We start from the raw sequence: 25,917 nt of genomic DNA, 5'->3' as shown, positions 1-25,917 counted from the left end.
CCTGTGTCCCTCCTCAGATTCCTGAAACGTTGTATACAGGCTTCTGGTACAAGCTCATGTGCACTTAAAATGGCGTTTTCACCTCCTCATACTCCCCAGATATCTCCTATGACAGTGATGCGAAGACCCCACTAACCCTCCCCACAAACTTCGTTTCGATCAAAAAATCCAAATTGCCACTGACCACACTCCACTTTTTTAACCCACCTTTTCAAATGAGATGAAAAAAGGCTTCCACATCCACCTCATCAAATTTAGGCAATGCTTGAAGATACTTCAACAGTTTCTCATTAGGCTTCTCACTACCGGGGGCTTGCTCCTCCTTCCTCTCTTGCTCGTTCCTACCCTCAGCCATTACCTCCAGCCTTTTAAGCTGATGCTAATTTTATGTGTCAGTTTTTGAAGTTCCAAAGCTCTCTTGTTTTATTTCTCAGCTGTCTCTTTATCCCTCTCTTCTTCTTTTCACTATAGTTCAAACTGTTCCATTTTTGCTGCCCTTTATGTCTCGCCTCTAACTTAAGTTGCCTCAGTTGCAGTCGAATTCTTGTCATATCCATGGATTCTGATGTTTTCTCCAGCAAGTGTTTATGCTGAGCTACTGCTGTAATGATCTCTCCTTTCGTCACTGAAGCAGGCAATCACAATTGCAGCTTCTCTGCTAATTCGTGCAGCTTGGTTATATTCACCTTTTGCAAACCTTCCAAAGTCACCCCATCCACTTCCAGAAAACGTTTGGTGACTGGAAGTGCCATTACTATCCCAACCTTTGAAGAGAAAATGAGGTCTGCAGATGCTGGAGATCAGAGATGGAAATGTGTTGCTGGAGAAGCGCAGCAGGTCAGGCAGCATCTAGGGAACAGGAGAATCGACGTTTCGGGCATTAGCCCTTCCTGCATTTGCCTTGTTAAATCTACTAGAATTTTATTAGTTTCTGTTAGATCCTCCCTCGTTCTTCTAAATCCCAGTGAATGTCCTTCTAACCAATCCTTTCTGTCAGAATGCATCAGTCCTGCCATCACAGTAATCAGTCTGGTAAACCTTTGTTGTACAGCCTCCATAACCATAATATCCTCCCTCAGGTAAGGATTCCAGAACTGTATACAATACTCCAGGTGTTGTCTCACAAAGCTCCAGTCCAATTTGACAATAGAACATTACAGCGCGCGTGGCACAGGGCCTTATGGCCCTTGATCTTGCACCGACCTGTGAAACCAACCTGAAACCCATCTAACTTGCACTGTTCAATTATCACCCATATTTTGATCCAATGACCATTTAAATGCCGTTAATGTTGGCAAGTCTACTACTGTTGCAGGCAAGAAAGTATACAATTGTTGCACGCCCGTACTACCGTCTCAATAACGAAACTAACTCTGACATTTGTCCTACATCAATCACCCTCAATTTAAAGCTGTGTCCCCTCATGCTAGCCATCATCATGCGAGGAAAAAAGACTTTCACTATCCACCCTATCGAAACCTCTGACTTCCTTACACATCTCTATTAAGTCACCACTTAACCTTCTCTCTAGCGAAAACAGCCTCAAGTCCCTCAGACTTTCCTTATAAGACATTCTTTCCATACCAGGCAACATCCTAGTAAATCTCTGCACCCTTTCCAACGTTTCCAAATTTTTCTTGTATTATGGTGACCAGAACTATATGCAATACTCCAAATAATGTCGCACCAGAGTTTAATACAATTGCCAGATGACCTCATGACTCTGAAACGTAATCCTATATCAATAAAACCTAACATACCATACCATCTTATCAAACTTCGTGGCAACATTCAGGGATTATATACATGGACACTGAGATCACTCAGCACTTCCAAGCATCTTACCATCTTACTCTGCATTCCCGTTTCTCCTTCCTAAGTGAATCATCTCACATTTTTCCGCATTAAACTATATTTGCTACTGATCATCCCAGTTCTGCTGCTTCTACATGGGTCTCTGTACCCTGCAACATCCAACAGCACCGCTCACAACTCCACTGACCTTCGTGTCATCAGCAGATTTAAGAAACCGTCCTTCTATGCCGTTATCCAGGTCATTTATAAACATGGCAAATAGCAGTGGATCCAAAACAGATCCTTGCAGTACACCACTAGGATATGAACTCCAGGTTGAACATTTCCTATCAACCACCACCCTCTCTCTTCTTTCAGATAGCCAATTACTGATCCAAGCTGCTAAACCACCCTCAATCCAAGACCTCGGTATTTCCTGCAAGAGCCTACAGTGGGGAACCTTATGAAACGCTTTACTGAAATTCGTATACACCACATCAACAGCTTTACCGTCATCCACTTGTTCGGTTACCTTCTCAAAGAAAGCAATAAGGTTTGTGAGGCACGATCTATGCTAAAAAAAAAACATGCTGACTATCCCTAATCAAATTATTCTTTCTAGATGCATATACATCCTATCTCTTTTCATTCTTCTCGGCACTTTGCGCACAACCAAATAAGGCTCAGTGATCTATAATTCCCCATAATCTATTTTCCCCTTTTTTGAACAAGAGGACAATATTTGATACCTATAGTTTTCTGCCCGCCACTGTAGCCAAATTTAACCTTTGTCTACCCAAACACGCCAACAACCGACATAAAGACATTAGCACATGCCACTCGCTGTTTAAAATCCCGTGACGAGCCCCCAGTCTGTTATGGACTAGGTCGGACCACTCAAAACATTCCTAAGGAGGCCGCCAAGTTCATAACATTACAATTTGTTTCGGTAAGTGTACAGAGAAAATTAGCCACAGTGAGTTAGCGATGTTGACTACAAGTTTCTAAAACAAACAAGAATTTATTCACAAAATTATGCAATGAAACACAAAGAACAGAATAACGAACTCTTACAGAACTCAGTCCATCCAAACCAGAATTAATTAGCTGCTCTGGATACACACAACTGTCCCAATAAGCAAACCTCTCTGAAAAACAGTACAAATGGAACATATGCTTATAAGTTGAAGTCAAAAGGTCTGAAGAAGGGAGAGAGAGAGAGAGTTTGTTTCCACACAGTTTATCATGCTAGTCCAGACATGTAGTTTGTCTCCAGCACCACCTTTTTTTTTGCATGAATCCTTCTGCCTCAGTTAATCGGGTATTAGGTCATCTCTTCACTTGCCATTCAGCTGTTGACAATTTACTGTCACGGTCTGATATTTGTGATTACGCAGATGGAGTTATTATTCAGCCTGAGTATAGTCCGCTCACACGATTAGTATGATGTTTCAATCTCTCTGCCAATAAATTCTGTGCCTGTGCGCTTCTCCTCACTTCACCTGACGACGGATCAACCTGAAACCTAAAACCCTGGTGCCGTGTGACTTCTGAGGTTGTAAAATCCACCCTCACAAAGAACAGCTTTTATCCAGCCAGTCTGAGTATCGGGTCCGGGCTCAGTTTGGGGGTTGCACTTCGTAACTGTGCGAAACATCATTGGTTACAATACTGCAAAAGGGCCGTGTTCTTTTTTTTTGTCTTCAGTTTTGCCAAATTGGCCGATCTGCTTTTGGCAAAAGGAAAACCTGTTGGGAATTCTTGAATTAATGGACCAGTGGTGTCACTGTCGCGAGCATGGCACACGTACTGAAAGCAAAGCTTCGTGTTTCGGGATGTTTAGCAACAAAATCCGGCTTTAAATGAATTCTGAATTTGGATTATTGCAGAGTTTCAGACATCACGGGAAGCGGGGACAAAAAGGGATTGGAGACAGCGCTGAACATATTGATGGGAATGGGACTGTGTATGAGGAATTTCAGCAATGGCGGTAGGTTAGAAAGTTTTGACAGTTATCAATGTAGAACAGAAGGCTGAAAGCTGGTCTGATTGAAGCTTTCCAAGTCATGAGGGGTCTAAACAGTGGACATGAGGGAAAGGATGGAGAGGTATTATTCAGAGATGTAAGGTCATTAAGTAAATAAATAAGTGAGATGAGTAAGGTCGTTTTCACACAGGGAGTGGCGCGTGTCTGTAAATCACAGTCTCATTGTGACAGAACGGCAGCTTCAATCGAATTATTGAAAAAACAACAATTAGACGGTTATGTTAAAATTAACAATGTGCAGAGTTACAGGGAGAAGGCAAGAGAATAACACTAGAAGAGACACGCATTCCCTCACTGTAAAGAGCCAGCTATGATGGTGAAACAGTTGATAAATGGTATATAAAACACATACGATTTTATTAAGTGTTTTCATCGAGTTAAGTCTATGTCAATTCTTTTTTTTCTTTTGATTATATTTTAACTGTGGTGTAAGAATAAAACATGATTTACATTAATCTGCACAAATGTTTGGGAGGAAAACGGAGCTGGTCTATTTTTAGTTTACAAACGACACAAATTTCAATGGAGTTGCGGACAGTAAGGAGAATTGTCAGAGGATACAGCAGGACTTCGTTCGTTTGGAGGTATGGGCAGAAAATTGCAACGGAGGTTAACGCAGGCAATTGTGACTATATGTGTTTTGGAAGGGCAAGTACTAGTGGAACTGATACAGTGAATGGCAGAACCCTTCGGAGTATAGAGATCTCGATGTGATTTCCACAGATCTCTGAAGAGAGTAGCACAGGTAGATATCATTTTCTTTAAAAAAAAAACAAGGCCTATGGCATGCTTGCCTTCACTTACAGGGGCATTGAAGATTAGGATGGATATGTCAAGCTGCAGTTTTATAGAACTTTAATTATGCAACACTTGGAATATTGCATACTGTTCTGGTCACCAGAGGATTTGGTTGTTTCAGAGAGGTTACAGAAAAGACTTACCAGGATGTTGCCTGGAATGGGGCAGGTTAGCTGTGAATACAATTTGGCTACAGTGGCGGGCAGAAAACTATAGGTATCAAATATTGTCCTCTTGTTCAAAAAATGGGAAAATAGATTATGGGGAATTATAGATCACTGAGCCTTATTTGGTTGTGCGCAAAGTGCCGAGAAGAATGAAAAGAGATAGGATGTATATGCATCTAGAAAGAATAATTTGATTAGGGATAGTCAGCATGTTTTTTTTTTAGCATAGATCGTGCCTCACAAACCTTATTGCTTTCTTTGAGAAGGTAACCGAACAAGTGGATGACGGTAAAGCTGTTGATGTGGTGTATACGAATTTCAGTAAAGCGTTTCATAAGGTTCCCCACTGTAGGCTCTTGCAGGAAATACCGAGGTCTTGGATTGAGGGTGGTTTAGCAGCTTGGATCAGTAATTGGCTATCTGAAAGAAGAGAGAGGGTGGTGGTTGATAGGAAATGTTCAACCTGGAGTTCATATCCTAGTGGTGTACTGCAAGGATCTGTTTTGGATCCACTGCTATTTGCCATGTTTATAAATGACCTGGATAACGGCATAGAAGGACGGTTTCTTAAATCTGCTGATGACACGAAGGTCAGTGGAGTTGTGAGCGGTGCTGTTGGATGTTGCAGGGTACAGAGACCCATGTAGAAGCAGCAGAACTGGGATGATCAGTAGCAAATATAGTTTAATGCGGAAAAATGTGAGATGATTCACTTAGGAAGGAGAAACAGGAATGCAGAGTAAGATGGTAAGATGTTTGGAAGTGCTGAGTGATCTCAGTGTCCATGTATATAATCCCTGAACGTTGCCACGAAGTTTGATAAGATGGTATGGTATGTTAGGTTTTATTGATATAGGATTACGTTTCAGAGTCATGAGGTCATCTGGCAATTGTATTAAACTCTGGTGCGACATTATTTGGAGTATTGCATATAGTTCTGGTCACCATAATACAAGAAGAATTTGGAAACGTTGGAAAGGGTGCAGAGATTTACTAGGATGTTGCCTGGTATGGAAAGAATGTCTTATAAGGAAAGTCTGAGGGACTTGAGGCTGTTTTCGCTAGAGAGAAGGTTAAGTGGTGACTTAATAGAGATGTGTAAGGAAGTCAGAGGTTTCGATAGGGTGGATAGTGAAAGTCTTTTTTCCTCGCATGATGATGGCTAGCATGAGGGGACACAGCTTTAAATTGAGGGTGATTGATGTAGGACAAATGTCAGAGTTAGTTTCGTTATTGAGACGGTAGTACGGGCGTGCAACAATTGTATACTTTCTTGCCTGCAACAGTAGTAGACTTGCCAACATTAACGGCATTTAAATGGTCATTGGATCAAAATATGGGTGATAATTGAACAGTGCAAGTTAGATGGGTTTCAGGTTGGTTTCACAGGTCGGTGCAAGATCAAGGGCCATAAGGCCCTGTGCCACGCGCGCTGTAATGTTCTATTGTCAAATTGGACTGGAGCTTTGTGAGACAACACCTGGAGTATTGTATACAGTTCTGGAATCCTTACCTGAGGGAGGATATTATGGTTATGGAGGCTGTACAACAAAGGTTTACCAGACTGATTACTGTGATGGCAGGACTGATGCATTCTGACAGAAAGGATTGGTTAGAAGGACATTCACTGGGATTTAGAAGAACGAGGGAGGATCTAACAGAAACTAATAAAATTCTAGTAGATTTAACAAGGCAAATGCAGGAAGGATGTCCTCAAAGAACAGAGAGTCGAGAACCAGAGTGTCAGAAATTAAGGTGGTCCATTTCAGACTGAAAGGAGGAAAATTTATTTCAGAGAGTGGGGACCCTGTGAAATTCATTGGCGCAGAAAGCAATTAAAGCCAAAACATTGAATGTTTCCAAGAAAAGAAATATACGATTCTGAGGGCTAATGGGATCAAAGAGTATACATCTGAAGTGGGAACACAGTACTGCATAGGCCATCTCCTGAGGCCCTACAATACCCGTCTATTTTGGTCCTTGAGGGGTGCCATTACCTCTCGAATTATTGTTTTTCCTTCAAAGTACTTAGAGTACCTGTTTGATTCACACTAATCTGTGCCAAACTATCTTTTTGCCCTCCTGATTTCCTTATTCATTGAACTCATGAATTCCCTGCTTACCTTCAAGGATGCACTTGATCCCAAATTCCTTTCACATCTCAGCCACGCCTCCTTCTTCTTTTTCTGGTCAAAGATTCAATAACTCTTGTCATCCAGGGTTCGCTATTACTGACAACCTTACCTTTCACTGTCAAAGGAACATGTAGAACTTGAACCGCAGCTATCTCACTTTTAAAGGCTTCGCACTTGCTGGGAGCCCCGGTGCCATATAACATAGAATATTACAGCACAGTACATGCACCAAAAGAGAAATGCTGGAAAATCTCAGCATGTCTGGCAGCATCTGTAAGGAGAGAAAAGAGCTAACGTTTCGAGTCTAACTGTACGAGACATTGGTTAGGTCAAATCTGCAATACTGCCTGCAATTATGGTCTCTCTGCTATACGAATCTGCTTTGAAACTTAAAAAGTTCAGAAAAATTGAACATTTGCAAGGACGTTGCCAAGGTTATTTGTCTCAATTAAGACGCCTCTCTACCTTTTTCTCCTGAACAAAAACAACCTCAATGCCCTCAATATTTCCTCGTACTATCTTCCCTCCATATTGAGCAACCCTAGTAAATCTCCTCTGAATCCTTTCCAAAACTTTCACAAGTAACTAGAACTGTACACAATACTTCAAGTGCAGCCACTCCAATGTTTTGTACAGCTGCAGTACGATCTCATGGTTCCGAAACTCGATACCTCTACTCATAAAACTAACACATCCTATGCCTTCTTAACAGCCCTATCAAACTGGGTGGCAACTTTTCAGGATCTATGGACATCGACAACAAGATATCACTGCTCATCAGCATTACCAAGAGTCTTACCATTCGCCCATGAATCTGCATTCCTGTTACTCCTTCCAAAGTAAATCACCTCACACTTTTCGGAATTAAACTCTATTTGCCCTCTCACAGCCCAGCTCTGCAGCTTATGTATGTCCCTCTATAACTTACAACATCCTTCAGCGCTATCCACAATGATACCGAACTTAGTGTCGTCCGGAAATTGACTAAGCCTCCCTTCTACCCCCTCTTCTAGGTCGTTTATAAAAATGACAAACAGCAGTGATACTAAAATAGATACTTGCAGTATACCACTAGAAGTCCAGGAAAACCATTTCCCGTCAACCACGACCCTCTGTCTTTTAGCTAGTCAATTTCTGATGCAAACCTCTAAATCGCCCTCATTCCCATGCTTCCATATTTTGTGCAGTAGCCTACCAGGGGGATCATTATCAAACACCTTACTGAAATCCATGGCTTTACCCACATCTACTTGTTTGGTTAACCTTCTCAACAAAATACGACACTCCCTTTCCTGAGGAATGTCTGCAGAGATAAACGGTTCATATTAACTGGCAAAAAAAAATCTCTTTCGCTGGTGATTATTCAAACCAGCAGAAAGTTTTCCCGAAATTTCGATTGGCTATAATTTTACTCGGGTTCCTGTTATCAGAATATGTGAAATTGTGCCTTCATGTTAAGAGCAGTTACTCTCACTTCTACTCTGACTTCCACTCTTTTGAAATAAGTTTGTATTGAAGTCAAGAGCTGATTTAACCTATCGGAAGACTGAATGAAACTGACGAGGTTAGATTAAGCATTTCCTCCCCTCAACAGCTGGAGAGGTGCATGTGCAACAGGCAGATTGGTGTCGATACAGTGAAATATATGTTTCCCTTTTATTGTTTCCTGATCATCTGCTACATACACGCCCCTTCCCCGGGTTCCCTCGCAGCCCGATCAGCTGTGGTGCTGGAGAGCCTCTCTTGTTGAGTAATGAGTTATGGAGACACCCACCTAGAGTACATTATCTGGCCCTTCCACCCTCCATGCTGTGTTTAAATAGAGAAAAAGTGGTAATGCGCAGCAGGTTTCTTGGCCTGGTTTTAACCTGGTGCCACGAGACATGATTGGATCCAGAATCAATGCTGAGCACTATATTGATGATAGAAGATGGAACTGCGCCCTCTCCGTGGCTCTCTCCTGGCAGTAAGACAGGAGCAAACAGAAAGGGTTGTGATGTTGCGTGGCTCACAGTCTTCCTCAAATAATCCTGCTTCACAACTTCTGAGTGATGCCTAATTACTTAGCGAGAAATACACAGCAGGTCAGTTATATATTTTTTACAATAAAGAGTCATCACGACTTTAAAATAAACTCAACATTATTGTTTTTCAGTGAAAGATAATTGAAGTGAACAATAATTAAATTGCCAAGTGCGCACCTACTTATTACACAATTCTGTGACTATAGTAAACAGCTGATTCATGTTCAGATCAGTGAACATCTTGCAGTAAGAAAATCTTTTGAAAACGGCTGTGTGAAAGCATGAATTCGGATACAGTGCAGTTCGGGCTCACCATTCCCTCTAAAACACTTGCCATCTCCTAAATTCATCGAGAGAGATTCCAAACTAGACCAGTGCCAGACTCTGAGGAATTCAATAAAATGGAAATATATCGTTGACCAGAACAAAAGTATGCCTACATTAGCTCGTTTCAAATTTTAAGGCCGTGTTCAACCCATTGTTAAATGTTCAAAGAATCCCTCACAACAGAGCAGTTAGAGACATCCCTGAACAACAAGGAAGTGTATGCGGCAGGACCAACACAGTCGCACATTTCTGGTCCAAGTGATGTTTAACATTCATGCAAGTGGCCTGCCAACAATCGTGTCTCAGAAGGTCACTTCTGCTGATGATTAGTTTCTCACCTAAGCTCTGAAATTTGCACCTTTGACTAGATGCTGAATAAAGGTTAAAAGCCTGAGAAACGTCTGTCGCATATGATGGCTTATATTGACTGCTCAGAAGTCATACCCAGTATGTTTCAGTGCCACAATATCAGCATCCAAACAGAATTTTGCATTTACTTTGATGATCAATGTAATCACAGACGAACATCCGTTTACATAGAAATTTATATGTAAATATTTTCCACGTTGTTCTAACCATTAACAACAATACTCACACTGAATGTTAGACATCCTTCGGTAATTCCCATGTTTTGATTGTCCAATATGGACTAATCGATTTATTTATTTTGAGTAAAATTATGACGAGAATGTAATGATAACAATGCACAAAACACAATAAGGAACTTTGAACCGACGAATCTGGTTGTTACATCCAAGATCAAAATGTTCTTCACAGCAAGGACTTTGAAAATGTCCAATTATTTTTCCTTTGTACGAATATCTTTTGCTAATATTCACACATAATCAATTTCTTGTCAACACTATAACTGTGTCTAAATGTTTTACTGTCCAGATACTATTACGTTTCAAATTATTCTGCCTTATTTATTATTGTGTAAATTGGTATGTGAATGACGGGTCTGAGTGATGTTAGGTATGCAGTCCACGCCTCTGAAAGACAGGCGAGTTGTTTCAAACAGCAAATCCCTTCATCTTTTTACAACAGGCAAGGTACCAATTGGACCCAACCAGCCTGAACTCACAAAACACAAAACTCAATGTCGAACCTGAGCGATGTTTGCACAATATTTTGAATTTTAATTCATTTATGGGATGTAGGCGTTGCTAGTTAGGCTCTTTTCTTCGTTTCCATCAAGAAGGTGTTGGTGAATTGCCATCTTTAGCAGATTTGTTCTGTATACTAAAGGAAGATTTGCAATGTGATTAGGAAAGATGTTCAAACAGTGACACTGAATGAAAGGCGTCATATTTCAAAATCAGGATAGTGAGTGGTTTGGAACTGAAGTTGAACATGGTGGTGTTCCCATGTATCAGCTGCCCTTGTACTTCCAGATGGCCATGAGTTTGTAAGATGCTGTGAAAGGAGCGTTGGTGCATTTCTGCAGAGAACCTTGTAGACGTTACATAGTGCTGCCAGTATCGTCAGATGAGGGGTGAAGCTGCACTCAGCCAGACAAATGGGACAGATATAGCAAAGCGTTGGATGCAAATTAATTGTCAAACTAAACTGTCCCCATCATCACTCCGATGCAGGGGCAGTAGGAGTTTCCATATAGAATAAAGCCTAGCCTGCAACATCCCTTTTCAAATATCCAGGCCATGTTCAGCACGATAGCAGATATTCACTAAATCACCGACAGCACTGTCCCCATCAACCACTGAAGGGCAGGTACTGCACGGGATTACACACAGAGTAATGGTCCCATTTCAGGAGCACTTTTCAAATTTCCAGGCGACAATCAGCATATTGTTTAAATCAGGTCCAATTTATCGTCATTAAACTTCAAAGGATAGGTACTGTACAGGATATGATACAAATTAAATCACCATTTAAACTGCCCTCTCTCAAACATTTCCAGGGCAAGTTAATCACAACATTGCATACAGATTAACATTCAGTCTACCCTGTCCTCATCAAATGCTGAAGGACAGTTGTAACATGAGGGTTACGTAAAGAATAAATCTCATTCGGCCCTGCCCCCATCAAATACTCCTAGGACAGGGACCCATGATGATGGATACAGAATAAACCTCTCTCAAACCTATCCCCATCAAACCATCTCAGGACAGCTTTAGGACGGGGTTAGAAACAAATTAAAGCCGCATTTGTACTGTTCTCTGCCAAGATTCCCAGGTTGCAGATGGTATAATTTAGATACAGAGTAAATCTCATCTTTCAACACAAAAATTAAATTTCAAGTAAACTTCCTTCTTGACTGTGCCCCATCAAACACTCCAGAACTGGTACAGCGAGGGTTTAAATACTGTGCAAAGTCTCTCTGCACTAGCCCCTTTTAAATTCCCAGGCCATATTCAACATGGGGTTAGACATTCATTAAATTATGGCACACACCATCTCCATCAAACATTCCCAGGAAAGGTACAGCACAGTTAGATACAGAAGAAATCTCCCTCTACTCTTTTAAGGTGAATATTGCACTCTGCACCCTCCGCCCCCCTTCCCCCATTAAACACTCACACAGTAGAGACAGCAAGGTGTCAGGCACAGTGTGGTGCGCTCTCTATTTTTATGAACTGAAAGTAAAATTAAAATAAAGTTCTGTCTATGTTGGCTCCATCAAAAATAAAACCCAGCATAGGAACATGGTAGGGTTAGATACAAAGTAAAAACTCGCACTATTCTCTTAAGCAGAAAGAAATGCCTCTCTACAATATCTTCAGCTAATTCGACCATGATTGGTGTATCACTTTGTTAGATACAGAGTAACGACCACTATGCACTGTGCCCATCAGCCACTCCCAGGAGAGCTACGGAACAGCATAAAGATCACTCGTTTTTAAAACAATAAACTGAAAAATCAAAACATCAGAATAAAAATTGGTATTGTGAGAAAATCTCATCAGGTCTGGCAACATTTGTGGAGTCAAAACAGAGTAAACGTTTCAGGTCCAGTGACCCTTCTTCAGACAGTTAACTCAGTTTTCTCTCTATCCGTGCTGAAAGATCTCTCTCGTCTGACCCCATCCTACACTCCAGAACAGGTACCACAGCAGGTTACATGCAGACTAAAGTTCGTTCTGCACTGGCCCTTGTTGAATACACAGGCCAGGTGAAGCATGGAATTCTATATTGGTTAATTCGTCGCTACACTAACCCCAACAAACTCTCCTAGGACAGATACAGAATGAGGTTAGATATGAAATAGTCATCATCAGATGCAACCATTTGTCAAATACACAAGCCATGATCAACATGGTAGATATTGATTAAATCAGACCCAACACTGTTTTCATCGAACAATCTCTGGAAAGCCACAGTACAGTGTTATATAAAAACCCTGCACTGCCCCTGTCAAACACCGAATAACAGTACAACATGGGGTTAGATGCAGAGTTAAACTGCACTGTTCCCTGCAATCACTTCTGGACAGGTACAACAGGGGGTTAGAACACCCCTTACATGAATCGTTTGAAATATCCAGGCCATGCTCAGCTTCGAGCCTTTTAAATTGAAAGTAAACAATCTCTACTCATTTAATCTGAAATTAAAACTGTTTTTACACTAGTAAAGAGAGAATAAAGTTCTGTTGACAGAGTCCCTTATCAAATGATTCATGGACATTGTTGTGGTTCTGTTCGCCGAGCTGGGAATTTGTGTTGCAGACGTTTCGTCCCCTGTCTAGGTGACATCCTCAGTGCTTGGGAGCCACCTGTGAAGCGCTTCTGTGATCTTTCTTCCGGAGGAAAGATCACAGAAGCGCTTCACAGGAGGCTCCCAAGCACTGAGGATGTCACCTAGACAGGGGACGAAACGTCTGCAACACAAATTCCCAGCTCGGCGAACAGAACCACAACAACGAGCATCTGAGCTACAGATCTTTTCACAAACATTGAATTCATGAACATATGCAGCACAAAGTTCGATACAAATTAAAACTCGCGAGGACAGGTAAGATACACGTTTGGACACAGACTAAATGTTTATTTATACTATTGTCCGTCAGATACTCTCGAGACAATTACAGTATGGGGTTTGAGTCAGAGTGAAATCCTTATCAAGTTTCCATATTCAACATGGGATTATACATTCATTAAATCATTCCACAACTCCATCTGCGTCAACTGCTGAAGGAGAAGTGTAGCACAGGGTTAGATGCAAATTAATGCATCCGTCTATACAGTCCCCATCAAATAATGGCACGAAAGATTCATCAAGGGACTCGATATAAATTGAAGTTTATCTGCACTGGCCACAACAATCATTTTCAGGACAACAACTAGAGGGGCTTAGCATCAAACTGAAATTCCACCTGCACTGATTCTCCTCAAATATACACTTTTTTGAGCAGACATTGAACATTGAATAAAATACCCCTCAGGCACTCCCAGTGCAGGGACAGCAAAAGGTTAGATACACAGTACAGCTTCACCTACACTGTCTCAATCCAGGACTGAAAGATATATGCAGCATAGAGTTAGACACAGAATAAAGCTCGCTCAGACTGTGTCTTTTTCGAATTCCCAGGCTGCGTTCAGCATTCATTTAGGTGTTGATTAAATCAGCAGCCAAAACTTCCCCAATAAAATCACCTCAAACAGGTATAGCTTTGAGTTATAAACAAGGTAAAGCTCTTCCTATACAATACAGGCACTTTACAAATTCCCAGACCGTGGGGTTAGATAATCATTAAAACCCGCCACTCCCACACCCCAAAACACAATAACCCATTGTCTCCATCAAACAGTCCCAGGACAATTACAGCACAGAGTTACAGACAGACTAAATCTCCCTCTGATCTGTGCTCCACCAGAATGTCTTAGGTACAGATGGGGTTAGGTGTGCAGTCGATCGCACACAGTGTTTGTGTTCCCTGTCCGTGTTGTCAATTCAGTTAAGTATTGATTATATTTCTGCCCCAGACTGCTCCAATCAAACTATCACAGGAAACGTCTAGCCTGTGGTTAGTTGCAAATTAAATCTACATCTAAACACACTTCCACCAACACCCCAGGGCAAGGATAGCACAGCGTTAGATACAGAATAAAGAACACTGCACTGGAACCATCAAACACTCCCAGGCCCTGTATATCGTGGGTTTAGATACAAAATGACTCTTCATCTCTTCTGTCCACATAAAACACACACTCTAAGGACAAGGTTAAAAGGCAGACGACAAGAGGTTATAGCCCAACAGACTTATTTGAAATTACAGATGTTTATCAGTTGATCTCCATTTCGTTCTGAAAGCTTCTGATTTCAAATAAACCTGTTGAAATATAACTTGTTGTTGTGTGACTTCTGACATTATTCTTCCCAGTCCAAAACCGGCACCACAGTATCGTCAATCATACGACAGGCACTGAATATTGTTAGAGACATGTTAAATTTTCCTCTGCACTGAACCCATGAAACAATCTCAAGACAGGTGCAACACAGTATTAGAAACAAAATAAAACTAACTGTGTACTGTCCCCATCAAATACACCTAGGCAGTTACAGAGCAGGTTTAGATACAGAATAAACTTCCCACTGCACTGTCCTGATCAAATAGGCAGGATAGGATTTGATGTTGACTTAATCACACCCCACACTGTCCAATCAAACTCTCCTAGGACACATCCTGTGCAGGTTATTTACAAATTATAATTTAATTTTCACTGCCCTCCATCAAACACTCCAGGAGTATTAGATACAGTACATTTTAGAGGTCAGTTGATACTGTACCCAGCAAATCTCCTAGTACAGCGTAACGTACTGTAACTGTCCCAATCAAAATCTTCAGAACACATATCACACGCGGTTAGTTCGACAGGAAAGCTCCACGTGCAACATTTTATCAACTATACAGGCCATGTTCAGCACAGTGTTACTTATTTATTAAATCACCTTGTTTTTCTGTTTTAAACAAAAATGCACAAAAAACTCTTTATACTGAAAATGAAACTGCCATTTTCTCTTAAATGTAAAGTAAAGCTCATTCATCACTGTACCATCAAAGCATCTCAGAACAGGTACAGCACAGGTTAGAGACAAAATTAAGCTACCACTCAAGGGTATTCAATCAAACTCTCCCAGTGCAGGGACAGCAGAATTATAGGTCCATAATAATCATTCTGCCCTCTCCCCATAAACACTGAGCAATGGGGACAGCACAGCTTTCGTTATGAATAAAAGTTCCATCTAGTCTCTCCGATGGAATCAATCTCCAGTCAGGGACAGCACGGGGTTAGATAGAGTGTAATTCTCCCACTATGCTGTCAAAGAACAAACGAAGAACAGACAGTTCAGCACAGGAACAGGCCGTGCAGCCACAAAGATCGCCCTAACGTTTGATGCCTTTCTAAATTAAAATTATTTTACCATGACACAATCCCTAACTCTATACTCAATCTATTCATGTATCTGTCACGATGAACTAGAGGGCATAGGTTTAGGGTGAGAGGGGAAAGATATAAAAGAGACCTAAGGGACAACTTTTTCACGCAGAGGATGGTACGTATATGGAATGAGCTGCCAGATGATGTGGTGGAGGCTGGTACAATTGCAACATTTAAGAGGCATTTGGATGGCTATATGAATAGGAAGGGTTTGGAGGGATATGGGCCGGGTGCTGACAGATGGGACTAGATTGGGTTGGGATATCTGGTCGGCATGGACGGGTTGGACAGAAGGGTCTATTTTCATGCTGTGCATCTCTATGACTCTATGACTGTTAAATATAGTTATTGCATCTGCTTTCATCACTTCCTTTACCAGCAATTTCCAGGCACTTTTTAAAATATACTGCAAATGATATTTCTACCATGGGAAATGGACTCCATCTATCCAGGCCTCTCATAATTTTATAAACCCCTATCGACACACACACAGCCTCCGAATTTCAAGTGAAAACAGACAATTTTGTTCAGTTTCTCCTCATGGATATGACCGTCCAAACCCAGGCAACATCCTAGTAAACTCTTAGTACACCCTCTATAAAGTCTCAAAATCCTCCTCGTGGTGTGGTGACTGGTAATGTAGGTGAACAGAAGTTCAACAGAGATGCAACACGACTTGCCATTTTTCATACTGTATGCCTGAATCGATAGTGAACAACATGCCTCCAGCATCTTGATCACATTATCCACTTGTTTTGCCACTTTCAGGGAACTGTGGACCTGTAACCCAAATGGATCCCTCTGTATGTTACTGTTACTAATAGTTCGTCCAATTACTGTGCAGTTCTGTCCTGAATTAGACCTTACAAAATGCATCACTTTGCTATTGTCCATATTAAATTCCATCTGCACTTCTCTGACATCTCCAGCCAATCTCCCCCCTGCTGCATAATCTGGCAATCCACGTCACGATCCACAGCTCCCCCAAACATTGTGATGTCCACAAATTTACTAATTGGATCACCTGCATTCTCGCCCAAAGAACAGCAGTCCCAACACTGACCTCTCCGGCACGCCACTGATCTGCTGTCAGATAACCATCCTACCAGCATTATTCTACCTTCTAAGACCAAGTGAGTTCTGTGTACGTCTTCACAACTTACCACAGATCCCATTTGAATTCACATTCTATCTCAGCCATAAGGAATATTGTAAATGATCTTGTTAAATTCCATATAGACAACATGAAGCCCCCAGTGCTTGGATATAGTGGTTCTGGAATATTGTTCCTCCCCAGACGTTGAATACCTTACAGTAAAATGCCGTCCTTACCAACTACCGTTAAAGTTTACCTCCACCATCCTGAGAGCAGTTTACATACCAACCCATGTGCATGTGAAGAATGCCTTAGACATTATTCACGCCACCACAAACACTCCCCGAGATTCTATTCATCATTGTTGATTACTTCAACCAGACCAACCTCGAGGACGATACCAAAATACCTCCTGCATATCTGTTGCTGCATCCGATGATCAAACATTCTGGACCAGTGCAACACAGCTATCAAAATGTCTACAGCTTCATTGCCCGCCCACACTTTGGAAATGTTGAGCTGGTGAGCTGCGCTCCACCTCCCAATTTACAAACATAAACTGAAATGTGAAGATTCTTCACAAAAGGCAGTATGATGCTGGTCTGAGTCTGTGGAAGACCGTCTCCAGGACTGTTTCAATTCGGTGGACTATCCGTGTTCAAGTACTCAGTAACGAATCAGGACGAGTATGGCACCACCGTTATGGCTTTCCTTAGCAAATTCCTGGAGGACAGTGTACCAAAGAAGACAATCTGAGTGTTCCCCAACCGTAACCTAGAATGAACGAGGAAATCTTTTCCTCACTGAAGACCAGACGGCAGCATTCAAGTCAGATGACGCAGATCAATACAAGATATCCAGGTATTACCTCTGCAAAGCCTTCAGAGAAGCCAAGTGGCAGGACTGCACCAAGTTACTAACCCAAACTACCCATGCAACACCAGTCACCTGTGTCAAGGCGTAAACAACGTAACATGATATAAAATGCTTCAGAGCAAAATAGCAAACAAACACACATCGACCCGCTGTGCTGAGTGCTTTCTATATTCTGTTTGAGCAGAATTCCAGCTGTACGGTGACACACGCCCATCAGCCCTGATCAATTTGACACCACTGCAGATGTCAGTTCGTTCTTCCTGGGAGTCAGCCCAAGGAGATGGGCCCAGATGGTGCTCTCAGCCAACACTCAGATCCTGTGTGGATCGACTGGAGGAGAAGTTCACCGACATCATCAACCTCTACCTCCAATGAGCTGAAATCCAATGAGCTAAAAAAAAACACTACCATCACCGTAAGTAAGAAAGCGCAAGCAACGTACCATAATCAATATAATCCAGCAAATTTGACCTCCATGGTCATAAGTGCTTCTAGAGGCTGGTGATGGCCCACCTCAAGTCTTGCCTCCCAGCATTCTTCAATCCCTTACAATATGCCTAATGTTGTAACAGGCCTACAGTTAATGTCACATCCTGAGGCCAGCATTCATCCCTGGATCACCTGGGCAACAATGACGCCTTCGTCAGAGTCATGTTCATCGATTACAGGTCTGCCTTCAACACCATTATCCCCTCCAGACTGATCTCAAAAGTCCGTATCCTTGGCCTACGCTCTACGCTCTGCAACCTGATCCTCACATTTCTAACCCACAGACCACAATCAGTGAAGCTAGACAAATGCACTTCCTTCACAATAGCACTAAACATTGGACACTCTCAAGAATGTGTTCTCAGCCCCCACTGTACTTACTGAGCATCCAGAACTGTGTTGCCAAATTCCGAACAAACGCCGTCTACAAGATTGCTGATGACACCGTACAGTACGATGGATATGAAACAATGACAAATCAGAGTAGAGAACGGCAATGCAGGTTTGGTAAGGTGATGCAATGATAAGAATCTCTCTATCCATATCAGCAAAGCTAAGAAACTGATCATTAACTTCAGAAAGAAAGGAGGAAAACATGCCCTCATCAGCATCAGCAGAACTGGGGTTACGAGGGTGAAGAGTATCAAGTTCCTCGAAGTGACAATAACCAACAAACTGTCCTGGACCTGCCACGCAGATGCAACGGTCAAGAGGGCACAACAATGGCTCTTCTTCCTAAGATTGTTCAACGAATTTAGTGTGTCCACAAAGACCCTCTCCAAATTTTACAGATGTACGAATAGAAAGCTACTGTCTGGGTGTACAACGGTCTGATTAGATTTAGATTAGATTACTTTACAGTGTGGAAACAGGCCCTTCGGCCCAACAAGTCCACACCGACCCGCCGAAGCGCAACCCACCCAGACCCATTCCCCGACATTTACCCCTGCACCTAACACTACGGGCAATTTAGCATGGCCAATTCACCTGACCTGCACATTTTTGGACTGTGGGAGGAAACCGGAATACCCGAAGGAAACCCACGCAGACAAGGGGAGAATGTGCAAACTCCAGACAGTCAGTCGCCTGAGGCGGGAATTGAACCCGGGTCTCTGGCGCTGTGAGGCAGCAGTGCTAACCACTGTGCCACCATGCCGCCCACCATATCTGCCTGATATGGCAACTGCTCTGCCCAGAATTGTAAGAAACTACAGAACGTGGTCTGCACCACCAAGACCATAACAGAAGCCAACCTCCCATCCATAGGCTCCATTTACATGGCTCGTTGCCGCGGAATGGCTGCCAAAATCATCAAATACCCACTGCGACAAGGTAATGCTCTCCTACAACCTCTTCATTCAGGCATAAGATACAGAAGCCTGAACAAATGCACCAGTAGATGCAGGAACAGATTTTTCCTGGCCACTATTAGACTGATGAATGGACTGTCTGAATCAAATAATGCTGACTTTATTAATGTTGATCTTCCTCGCAAAATCTCTCTGCGATATAACTTGTATGCCTCTGCCCAATATTTTCCACCCTATGATTTGCAAGTCCTTCATTACTATAATCTGCCTGCACTGCTTGTAAACAGGCTTTTCACTGTACTGAGGTACACGTGACAAAAAAATCAAATTTTCTTTTAGACAAGTCGAGCTACCACTGATCCTTCTGGCATACTGCTGTTCATACTCCAGCGAGAAAACAGCCCTCCACCACGATCCTGTTACCCATCTTCCAACTAAATTTGTACACAAATAGCTCGCTCTCCTGAGAAGGCTCATGATCTAAACCTTACAAACCACTTTAATATGTGGAGTCTTGTTGAACGTCTTACTGAAGTCCATGTGCACTACGTCCACCATCTTGCTTCATCAATCCTTTTCGTCACTTTTTCAAAAACGAAGCTTAATCAGTTTTGTGCGGCATTGTTTTCCACATATGGAGCCATATTGACGATCTCGAATCAGTCCTTGACTTTTCCAAATGCATCAAAATCATGTCCTTCATCCTCTCCAAGAATTCAGCATCTTTTGACATCAGGCTCGCATGGCCTTTCCTTATCACTTCCTTAAATAATAGCACCACATACGCCACCGTCTGTCTACTGGCACATCACCCAAGACGATCCCAGATACAAATATTTCAGCAAGTGGCCCAGCAAGCTCATCAGTAATATCCTACAAAGGTCAAATGTACGTATTATGACGTCCTAAAGAATTTATTTACCTTTTGCATTTTGAAACATGCTTCATAATATGGACATTTTTCAAGATATCATTATTTATGTCTCCAAGTTCTCTACCTTCCATATTTGTTCTCCACTGTAAACACTTATGCAAAATAATTGTTCAGTATTTCATCCATCTCCAGTGATTGCACACACAGGCAGCCTTGCTGATTTATTCTCCATCCAGTTACTTTTTTGCCTCTTAATGTATTTGTAGAATCTTTTGTATCTAATTCACAAAGATAGCTTATGTCTACTTTCGGCCCTTCTGTGTTTTATCAAACTGCGCTTGTGCTCATCAACAGGCTTACTCGATGCCTGATATCTGTACTACCATATGCATCCTTCTTTTTCTTGATCAGAGCCTAAATTTATCCAGCCTTCCAGCATTCTTAACAGCTGCCACTGTTGCCCTTTTCACGAACTGAACATACTGTTGTGCACTCTTGTAACCTCATTGTTGAAGGCGTCCCACTTTTCAGACATCTTTTTACCTGTGAATAGCCTCAAGCAATCAGTTTCCTGGAGTGTTTGCCTGAAATGTTCAAAATTGGCCGAAATGAATTTAGAACTTTGACACTTGCAGCAAGTTTTCTTCTTCATAAGTACTTTAAAACCAATAGATACTGTGTAATAGGCTCTGGTGGCTGAATGACCTCCACCTGTTCCTGTGTAACAGACTCAAGAGCCTTAATGACCTCCTCCTGTTCCTGTCTAACAGACGTGAGAGGTTTAATATCTGCTTCACGTTCCTGTGTAACAGGTTCAAAGGGTTGAATGCCCTCTTCCTGTCCCTCTAAAACAGGCCTGAGACACTAAATGAAAGCATCCCGTGGATTATTAGCAGCGATTAAACTGCACCTGATGGGGTCCACTCCCTTCTCAGTTACAGAAACACAAACAACACAATATTGAACCCGGGTCTCTGGCGCTGTGAGGCAGCAGTGCTAACCACTGTGCCACCGTGCCGCCCATAAATAAAGATTAAAACATTGGTAGATTTATGTTCTGTGCCTCAGTAGCATTCATGTATTTCATTGAGACCGAGTAAATGTTCCCCTTAATTGTGATATGAAAAGCAATGTCAGGAAGGGGTTAACTGAACCTGTTTGTTTGGTGACTCTAATGTTAGTCTCCACTAATTATAAAAAATCCCGGTGGAGACTTTTCATCTTTTAATGAAGAATGTGCTCTATTCTCTATGTTATTCCACAGAATGAGCAAAACTAACAGGGATCAACAGCTTCACAGTTGGGAGAGGAGAATTTGAGAACGTTCAACTGGGACGTTTGAACAATGGATCAGAATCGACGAACATTAGACTGGAATATAACAACAATGGATAGGGGTTTATCCTATTATATTTGGTATCTTTCTGCATATTATGATCGATTGGCATTATCGGACCGGATCCAACATGCACTTTACATTGTTCAGTGTGTTTATTATCCTATCCTGGCTATCGTTGGTGTCCCTGGTAAGTGTCAGTGTCCAGTTATTATTTCCAACAAAAACGCGTAACTGTATCAGTGTTATTTTCATTTACTCTACAGTTCTTTCAATATGCTGTTCCAACTGAGACTCTGAACCAATTATTCATTCTGTAAGTAACTACCAATTGCATCAGTAAGTGTGTTTGTTTACTCTTTCCGCTTTGCTTCTGGCAGTGTTCCTTGTGTGTCTCCATGTTCACCTATTCAATTTCTAGTGTGAAGAATGACTCACAGTAGCACTCCACCTGTTATATAAATATTTGGAACATGGATGTCACTGCTTTCTGTTCTGGTTGCAAACTGTATTCCCTTCCTTTGACTACATTCCATCCCTGATCAATATCTGTGGCTGAAGCAGACAAATTATACCTGTCATGGGCCCATTTCTGACAGCATAACCTGACCATTCCTAATTGTAATTACTGACACCTCCAGAATGCACTTCACTGACTCATCACTTCTGGTATTTCAAACTTGAGCCAAAGATGCCAATAATCTGCTGCTGACACTCCCATTTTCAAATCAGAGGCGATAAATCTGATTCAACACCCCACATCTCGTATGTGAACTCATACCAACATCCCATGAAACATCCCTCAGTCTTTGTCTGCCGATTACCCAAACTGTTGCGAGATGTTAGTGTTCAAACTGGTTTCCTCCATGCATGTTTACTCTCAACCAATGATTTTCACATACACTCACACACACCACACATTCCAGACTCTACATCAGAACTTTTTTTTTGGTTCCATATCTCCAGAATCAGCAGCTGTTTGCTTTATTTTAGATAGTCATGGTTTTTTACACAGTGCAGAATTAATGGACGACTTAATCTGTGAAGCGGGGAGGATGTGAGGACAGAACTGCAGGAAATGGGTCAGTCAGAGCTGAAGGTTCTCTCTAACACAGTTTGGGGTTGTAGTTCTTGTTTTACAGAACAGTAGATCAAGTCGGAGGTATAGTATCATCTGAATAAATGTGGCGGAGAGTCAGATACTGTGAGATGTAATCATGTGTTCAAGTGTTCACTCACACAGGGAAGGTCAGATTTGAAGGATGAAACAAAGAAACAGAATCGAAATTGCGGCTATTGAATTTCACCTTGTGTACAGGTGGATGTGAATATACATTCAGGCGAAGGTTAATGGATAAGCAGAGAGAAAGCAGAGGGTTGAAGACATATCAGCCACAATCGAATGACAGAATAGTATCAATGGGCCAAATGAGTGAATCTGCTTCTGTAACTTCACGTCTCAGTTATGGTGGTAAATATTTAAACAACTGTTTCACTACTCTCACCAAAACTTTATTCTCCTCAAAAACAAAGGCCTTATAGAGAACATGAATTTGCTGTAGTTCACAAAGACAATCAAGCAATGTATCCAATCACAAACTGAAGCTTAAAAAGTGAACGAGACCACAGCTAGACGGTTCATAATTGCTTTAAAGAAGAGATCTCCGATTTATTACAGAGATTGGAGAAGTATTTAATTTTCTCAGAGTGTTGTGAATCTTTGAAACTCTCTTGCCCAGAGAGAGTTGAGGTAGAGACCTTGAACATTATTACAGTACAGAAAGATCGATTCATGAATAAGAATGGAGTCAATGGTTATCGAGACAGAGGAAGAAGTATAGAGTTCATGACAGAATCAGGTCAGCCATAATCATATTGAATGTTGAGTCAGTGACTTATCATAATCACCTCCTACCTTCGCTTACTTATCACCACTCCATCTACTTTTCCACGAGCTCACACCCTCATTTATCTCTCAGTCCCTTTCCCCCTCCCATTCCTGATGAAGAGTTATGCTCGAAACTTTAACTCTCTTGCTCCTCAGATGCTACCTGAACTGCTGTACGCTTCCCATTTCCACACTTCATTGACTCTGACGTCTCCTGCATCTGCAGTCCTCACTATTTCCTTGGAGGGCTGATTGGTCAGCTGATGAACCTTAATTCCTGTGATTGTACAAACCGACTCTAATCCTCCTCTTAGCTAATCTTAGTGTTGTTAGAAACATGGTTAGCTGGTTGTTTTGTACTTTGGAGATGACATGATGAACGGAAGGGCCTTTGTCTGCATGACTTTATGACTCTATAACATTCTCTTAACAACTGAAATCACTTGTGAACATTCGGACGTCAGTTAACTAAAAAAGATAAGATCCCGAGGGAAGAGATTCCGTTGCAGAAGGAGACACTGTTTAGAAGTGGTTTCAGATAACTGAAAGGGCGAATATGTTTTCCCTGCTTTTGCAGTTCTTCACGACAGAAGATTGACCACTACTCAGACTCAAAGTCCAACCTCTTTGCCTTCAAGGAACCGCGATAAAATCCTTCAGGACAGCAAATTCTTCACCTTCCGTATTAAGGACGGTAACGACATGACCTGCATCTGCTATTGAGTGACTGAGTGTGTGGGAATTTTCGAGAAACCATCTGGTTCTAATGGATGTGTGCTTATGTGTTTGCAGAGGGACGGTTTCTTGCATTTTGCGTCATATTTTTGTCATTAATTATGAATTTATCATTTGTCATTTCAGCTCAATGAATCTCAAAGTTTGAAAATCTCAAGAGATGCTCAATAAAACTGATAATGTTGCCTCCAGGCATAATTTGTTTAAAGTTAAAAATCAGCATAAAATGTTTGTTTTTCTTCTCCACAGTTAATGTAGTGACGATCTTCGTCCTGCTTTATAAAGATTGTGGATTGTCTCTATGTGTCAGTCGTTACCTGGTGGCTATGGCAGTGGCGGATTTACTGGTCACTATCCTCGACCTGATATTGAGACACATTCGCAGTGTATATTGGGAACAGTTCTATTTCCTGAAGTACATCCCCGTGTGTAATATCCATGCCGTCCTGCTTTATGTAGCCACTGACTGTTCTGTCTGGTTTACCGTCACTTTCACCTTTGATCGATTTGTGGCTATTTGTTGCCAAAAGCTGAAAAGTAAATACTGCTGTGAGAAAATAGCAGCTGTGGTACTGGGAACAGTGACTGTGCTCAGCTGTTTAAAGAACATCTTCTGGTATTTTATGCTTTCAGGTCAGTATTTACTTGGTAATAACCCCTGGTTTTGTCACATAACAAACGATGTTCTATTATCTCATGTCTGGGCCACAATTGAGTTCCTCCACCACATTCTCAACCCAGCTCTCCCATTTCTCCTGATTCTACTGCTAAATATTTTCACAGTCAGACACATTTTACTGACTAGCAGAGCCCGCATGAGACTCCAGACATACACCAATGGTAACTGTCAGTGCGACACAGAAATGCAACATCGAAAAAAATCCATCACTTTACTGTTCGTGGTCTCGGCCAATTTCATCCTGTTATGGTCAACGTTTATGGTATTTTCCATTTGTTCCCGGTTGAGGTATATTGGGTTTGAGTCTATTTCTCTAGATTACTTTGTGCGCGAATTAGGGTACATGCTGCAGCTCCTCAGCTGCTGCACAAACACTGCAATTTATGCTGTCACTCAGACTAAGTTCAGACAGCAGCTGAAGAAAGTGCTGAAATATCCCTTAACCCACGTTTACTATTCCATCAAATTTATTCATTAATCAATCCATCGAGGATTCTTTGAATTCAATTCTAACGTTTCAACAATGAAGAAGCTCTTTGTTATGGTAATAGACTGAGAGTGGTGCTGGTTTGTCGAAACTTATCGCAAAGTGGGTTATCGGGTCTTATTTCAATGTTTCTCTCAACCTGGGGACAATGAGAAAAGAAATCATTCTACTGATTGTATCACTTCAATTTGTAAATAATAAAAATGCTGAATAAAGAGTGAAAAGCAGCAGAGTGAACTATGAGGCTGTTTGTCTTTGTGTTGAGAAGTTGAGTTACAGACACACAGACACGGCCCCAATTTCTGTTCCACACGAAAGGGGAGATGACCGGGCCTGGGCACAGGAGTTGGATTTAAATCACTCTGTCCATGCGTTCAACTCTGGGTCAGCCACTCCCATCTGCTCTCAGCAGAATTTATCTCTCTACCTTGTTCCCTCCCCCTCCATATCTCCC

General features: G+C 41.7%; 1 protein-coding gene across 4 annotated transcripts in view; it reads left to right on the top strand.

Moving 5' to 3' along the window:
• LOC122544099 (putative G protein-coupled receptor 139) overlaps positions 1 to 25,684 on the top strand; it is a 97,637-nt gene extending 71,953 nt beyond the window's left edge. For 3 of the 4 annotated variants that reach the window (XM_087999234.1, XM_043683125.2, XM_087999236.1), the window contains 2 exons: positions 21,603 to 21,864; positions 24,547 to 25,684. In XM_087999234.1, the coding sequence (XP_087855360.1) occupies positions 21,684 to 21,864; positions 24,547 to 25,454 (1,089 nt within the window). In that variant the 5' untranslated portion in view covers positions 21,603 to 21,683 and the 3' untranslated portion in view covers positions 25,455 to 25,684. Of the gene's footprint in view, positions 1 to 21,602; positions 21,865 to 24,139 lie in introns of all 4 variants that reach the window. The other variant, XR_015761022.1, reaches the window with a different exon arrangement.
• The last annotated feature ends 233 nt before the right edge of the window (positions 25,685 to 25,917 follow it).

Source organism: Chiloscyllium plagiosum, unplaced genomic scaffold (genome assembly GCF_037043375.1).
Source record: "Chiloscyllium plagiosum isolate Xiang-an unplaced genomic scaffold, Cpla_swu_hap1 HiC_scaffold_22, whole genome shotgun sequence".
Taxonomy (NCBI): Eukaryota; Metazoa; Chordata; class Chondrichthyes; order Orectolobiformes; family Hemiscylliidae; genus Chiloscyllium; species Chiloscyllium plagiosum.
Note: the sequence above shows the minus strand (reverse complement) of the source record. Positions and strands in the feature narration are given on the sequence as shown.